Below are 5,517 nucleotides of genomic sequence, written 5' to 3' on the forward strand. Positions count from 1 at the left end.
AGCCCTGGCTGTCCTGGAACTCACTTTGGAGACCAGGCTAGCCTCAAACTCAGAAATTCACCTGCCTCTGCCTTCTGAGTGCTGGGATTAAAGGTGTGCACCACCACGCCCAGCTATTCAGGAATCATCTATGGCCTGCACTGGGGCACTTTCCAGAGTAGGTGATATGGACCCTGTAGTATAAAGTTAGTGGTGTGATCCTTATGGCCTGGGGGCTGGCCTTAGGACAAGGGTGTTATTTCTATGGCCCTGTTAAAGATCTATCTGGTTTTTGTCCTGCACTATTTTAGGAACAACAAAGCTAACGTAAGATTGCAGTGGGAAAGCCATTCCATAATGGTTGGGCTTCATCCTACGGACCCTGTATCTCTATCAGTCTTGTGTTCCAGGCATCTGTTATCCCACAGGCTAAGGGAATCATTTCTATGAATTCTTGCTTGTCTCTCCATAAGAAAAATAAATATTTCTTTCTGCTTTCCATACAATAGGAAGAAAGGGTCTCAAGGACCATGAGACTGCCACTTGAAAAGAAGCCAGAGCCAGTTGGCTATTGCCAGCCTCAGCCCCATGGCACACACAGCTGGGCACAAGAACATACCTACTGGCCCCCTTCATACTCTAAGGGTATGAGGGGTTGATCTTGGGTGGTACTTTGGGAATGACCCATGAAAAATGGTACCAAGGATCCAGATGACCATCCTGATATTGCCCAAGGTCATAGCTTCCCTTATATACTGGAAATGTTAGTCAACTCTACTACTTAACAGAGTTGAAACCTTGGCTCCTAACTAAGATCTAGTAATTTTCATACAGTGCCATTTCAGAGACCCTGATTTATGTGCACACTGTATTCCACTACTGGAATATCTGTGATACTGATACATATGTGTGGTCCTGATTGTGTGGTAAGGGAATGAGCTGCAATTTGAGAAAGCTGGGAAGGTTTTTCTAAGAAATGTTAGGAAAGGTAGCCTCAGGTGGGACTTGTCTCCCATGCTTGGTAGGGATTGGGGGCCCTAGATAAGCAGTAGGCACATTCCTCTCAGAGCTGCAGATTTCCCACTTGTAGTGAGGGAGGGAGCTGGCTACTTATTTCCCAGTCTTAGGTGGTTGCTCAATGGGCATTGGTTTGTAAGCAGCATGGTCCCACCCACCCAAACAGAAAACAGTCCTATAAGCCTAGTGAGGACCCCTTTCTTACACCAGCTATCTGCAGGGTGCAGCAGTGGAGAGATTTGGTCCCAGCTGCTAATGATGTCTGTATTTAACATACATGTTGTGTGAACCTAGTATGTGTGATAGCCTGAGACTATTGGCCTGTATTAGATCTGGTGGGGTAGGCATGTCGATCCTCTTCACCTGCTCCACATGCATGAGTTTGTGGTTCTCAGCATGCCCCTCAGGGCCCACAAGGAATCCATGAGGATACTCTACCACTAACCCAAATGAAACTTAAGGTGGTAAATTGGGTCCTATCAGGGCATCTCTGTCTCACTCTGACCTTGCAAAGGGGTTGCTGGGTAAAGGTAGGCACAGCCCTAGTTCAGCACAAAGACACCTCTTGTCCTCCCCAAGTTCTTTAACTTAGTCCCTCTCTTGAGGTAACCTCTTTTTCAAATGAATCCCTCAAACCCTTCTTGCATGAGGGCATGCATGATTGATCCCTAATCTCTTTTGTTCTTTATATCAATACATTGTCTACCTTTGGTGGGAATCTCTAACCAGTCCCTAACTTCAGCTCACTAAATACCTTTACAACAAAGATTCTGCCCTGACCAGGTTATTCTTTCAGGTATCTCAGACATTTAGGCCCATGCTGGGCAGAGTTCCAACTCAGCACTCCAGAGACACAGGTTGCTCACACCCAAGCCTGGAACTACCCCAGATCAGTCAAAGCAAGTTAGTACTGTCATGCCTCAGAATGAGCACAGTCCCACAATCAGCATCACTCCCAGATGTGCCAGATGATTTGGTCAACTCCAGATCTGGGCAAAGAGAGTCCCAAAAGCCTAAGTTGAATGACATGATTCAGGAACATGGCTATGGACCATTTCTATGACCTAAGCAGAAACAGTTCCAAGGGCAGAGGTAGAGCTGGAGAGAGGTGACTCGGTGTTTAAGGACACTTGCTGCTCTTGCAGAGGACTGGAGTTTTGTTTCTAAGCATCTATATGGTGCCTTACTGCTGTATGCAATTCTAGTTTCAAGACCTCTGATGCCCTCTTCTGGTTTCATAGGCACCAGGCATACATGTGCTGTACATACACATACATGCCAAATAGATATACACATAAAATATAAATACATCTTTAAATACACACACAGACATAAACACACAGACACACACACACACACACACACACACACACACACACACACACTCTTTCCAACCTGGAAGGGGCTACTGCACCTGGGATCCCTTCCCTTTCCAGGGAACAGTTTTAGAGTGCAAAGTAACCCACTGCCCTATTTACTTTTCTCAGGTTCCTCTAGCATGTCTGTATGGCTGAAGTTAGGAGTCTCAGTCCCAGACATCATAGTCACCAGTTTTGAAGCAGAAACCCAGTCCTTCTGCCCAACAAGCTCCAGCTTATCCCATATCTCACCACGGGCGAAGATATTCTACAGCCTGGACAATCGCAGATAGGAGGGTGCACTTGCAGGATCCCCTTGGACATAAGCGTCTTCAGGCTTTTCCCTGCCAGGAGACAGAGCAGAACACGTGAGGGAGAGGCCAGGTGCAGGTAGCATTAGCATCCTTTTTAGGGTATAGTCAGTCGCAAGGCCAGACCTCCCTCCTACCCTCAAGGCGCACAAAATTCACAATCTCTCACATCCACCCTTGTTCAACGTCTGTCCCACCCTTGCTGCGGCTGCTTAGGAAATGAGGGGGCTCTGAAACACAAATTCTGAGCGAGTGTCCCCGCCAACCTCTCCAAGCTAGTCCCAAGGAAACCCAGTAGGTGCTAGGTGGGTTGAGCCCCAGATGAGGTAAGAGCTGTGGAGGGAATCTGGCCTGCTATTCCCTTCATCTCAGGAAGAGGCAGGCCTCATGAGGGGTGTGACCCCCTAAGCGGATCGCAGTCTGGTCCCTAAATTTTTTTCTCCAGCCCCAGCACTTACTGCTTCTAGCTTAGGAGCCTCCCCATCGCACCTTTGGACTCATAGTCCAAGAGGCTGTGGCTGGCAGTAGTTAGGTTCCGCTGTCCCGCACTTGCCCACACAGCCTCCAGTAGCGCGCGCACCCTTGTCGCAAGTGCGCCCCACCACTCCTGCCAGGAACCGCTGGCTCAATGCCAGAAGAGAAGTGGCGTCCCTCCCATGGCCTCTCCAGAATTCCAGTAAACTTCCCCTGCCTTCAGGCCTCGCGGACCTTCCGAGTTAGGAATCTGCCGGTTCGTGGATAACCCGGAACCCCAGCGCGATGTTGCTTGGGCTGAAGGGATCGCAGAGGCTGAAACCTCTGCTGTGCTTACTAAGTCGCCCGTGCGTGGGTGGGTGGCCAGGTGGGGCGGGGGTGGGGTGGAGAAGGGTATTCCCGGCGCTAGCGCTGTAACTGCAGCGCCTCCTCTTGGCTAAAGCTAGGTGTCCCAGGTGTCAGAATGAGGAACCTGGGGAACCCAGGGACCACGGTCGAGCCCCCACCGCGGCCGCACCTTTGTGGCGGATGCTGCGCTTCCAATCCTTGGCCGTCTCGCGGCCGCTGACGAATTGGAATTCGTTGGGTGTGAGCCACTCGCCCCTGTGGCGGATAGACGGGCCCTTGCTGCCCTGGCAGAGTTTGCGTACGTAGAGCAGCGCGCGATTGTCACCGCACTCCACCTCGATACACGGCTCACCATTGTCTATCAGCGGCTGGAAATCCGATGCCGCGGCTGCGGTGGCTGAGAAGTACTGGAAGGCCAGCGGGTCTCTGGGCAAGTAGAGATGAGGCGCGGCCTCATGCAGGTTTAGGTAGGCGCGCGGGGAACAGAGTGAAGGAGCCAACAGTGCGTCGTAGCCGGAGGCTGAGGCGGGCAGAGAAGCGGCCGAGGGCAGGGCTGCTGCAGCAGGGAGTGGCGCCAAGTAGGCGGGCAGTGGTGGCAGCGGCAGTGCGGCCAGGGTCGGGTGGAAGGTAGCCAGGGTCAGGGCCAGGTCCTCGCGGCCCGGGAGCTCTTTTTTCACTGCTGGCATGGCACTCAGATGGAGGTTTTCTGTTAGTTCAATTTATTTTGGTTGGAGTTGGGTCTTGGTCAGGGAAGCCATGGATGGAGCCTGACACTCACTTGGCCGGCTACTGTGCTTCAGTGCTCGCAACTGATGCAGCCGCCTTGCTGGACGGTTGTCTAGCTGGTTAGCTTGACTTCGACCGCCTGAGGCATGGTGCTCTTGAAACTACCTAAGAACTTGGACCGCAGCTCCCGAGTCCTAGGTTTCTGCAGAGCGTCCGAAGTCCAACTGCACTCGCGCTCAGGGCCAGCCTTTGCCTCAGAGCTGGGCTGAGCCGGGCAGTGAGAAGTTGCAGACTCCAGTCGTGCTCGTAGTTCAGCCGGGCGTTCTAAGCCTCAGCCCCGCCTTTCCCCGCCCCACAGCTGCCCGGACGCACTCCCGCGTTGACGGTAGGACTTGGAAGACTCGCCGCCGCCGCCGCCGCCGCCGCCGCCGCCGCCGCCGCCGCCGTCGCCACAACTTGGCCCATTTTAACCGCCCTGGCGCGGCGGTCGGGCGCGGGCTCCGGCGGGGGGTGCGTGAAGGCCGACTGGACCCTGATGGCATGGAGATAGCGGGACAACACTGTAGCCCCAGGCTTTCCCCCAGTGGGGCGGAGAAAAGGAGACTCTAGGGTGTGAGTGCTGAGTGCAAAAATCCAACTGTGAACTTAAAGGAAAGTAGGGTAGCTTGCAGGATAGGTGAATGGCCTTTGACTGAACCGGAGCTGGGATGGTCCCACTTCCCCTTGAGTGTGAACCTTCCCCTCAGACTGTCTCTATGTATTTGCAAGGTCTGTGTTTGGATTGTGGAGGGTAATTGTTTATAAGAACAACAGTTCTCTGTCAGTTTTCTATCCCTACCCATTTCTCACGGAGTTGGTTCTCTGGATCACATTTGCAGTTTGTTTTTCTCATTTTGCATTTGGTTGACACACATCTGTTTAGACTTTGCTGCCTACCTCCAGGACATAGAACGGGAGGAGGAAGCCTTAATAAAATCAGGGTGGTAGTAGGTCGTGGTGGCAGTTGGCTCAACAAGTGTGCACACCAACACATTTTTATCTCCAAGAGCCCTAAATCCGGGAAAGAGGGCCCTGCCCCACATCTGTGTTCACCTTGGTATCTTGAAGGAAGCAGATCAGCGGCATGACTGGTTCCTGACCTCTTCTTTCCCATATTTGTATAAAATCAAGATAAGCATGAAGAGAAACTGAGAGATCTTGGGGCTTTGTTATTAGTTTATAAGAGGGGCGGACATATCTGTTGATGTGCACTAGAAAGTGCCCCCCCCTTAGCTGGGCGTGGTGGCGCACGCCTTTAATCCCAG

At 52.2% G+C, this 5,517-nt stretch overlaps 1 protein-coding gene across 4 annotated transcripts in view; it reads right to left on the reverse strand.

The window, feature by feature from the left end:
- Samd11 (sterile alpha motif domain containing 11) overlaps positions 1 to 4,490 on the reverse strand; it is a 17,429-nt gene extending 12,939 nt beyond the window's left edge. For 3 of the 4 annotated variants that reach the window (XM_029539454.1, XM_021201234.2, XM_029539456.1), the window contains exons 1-2: positions 3,657 to 4,490; positions 2,607 to 2,698 (exon numbers count right to left, since the gene is read on the reverse strand). In XM_029539454.1, coding sequence (XP_029395314.1) covers positions 2,607 to 2,698; positions 3,657 to 4,173 — 609 coding nt within the window. In that variant the 5' untranslated portion in view covers positions 4,174 to 4,490. The remainder of the gene's footprint in view (positions 1 to 2,606; positions 2,699 to 3,656) is intronic. The other variant, XM_029539455.1, reaches the window with a different exon arrangement.
- Between the last annotated feature and the right edge of the window lie 1,027 nt (positions 4,491 to 5,517).

Source organism: Mus pahari, chromosome 6, assembly GCF_900095145.1.
Source record: "Mus pahari chromosome 6, PAHARI_EIJ_v1.1, whole genome shotgun sequence".
Lineage (NCBI taxonomy): Eukaryota > Metazoa > Chordata > Mammalia > Rodentia > Muridae > Mus > Mus pahari.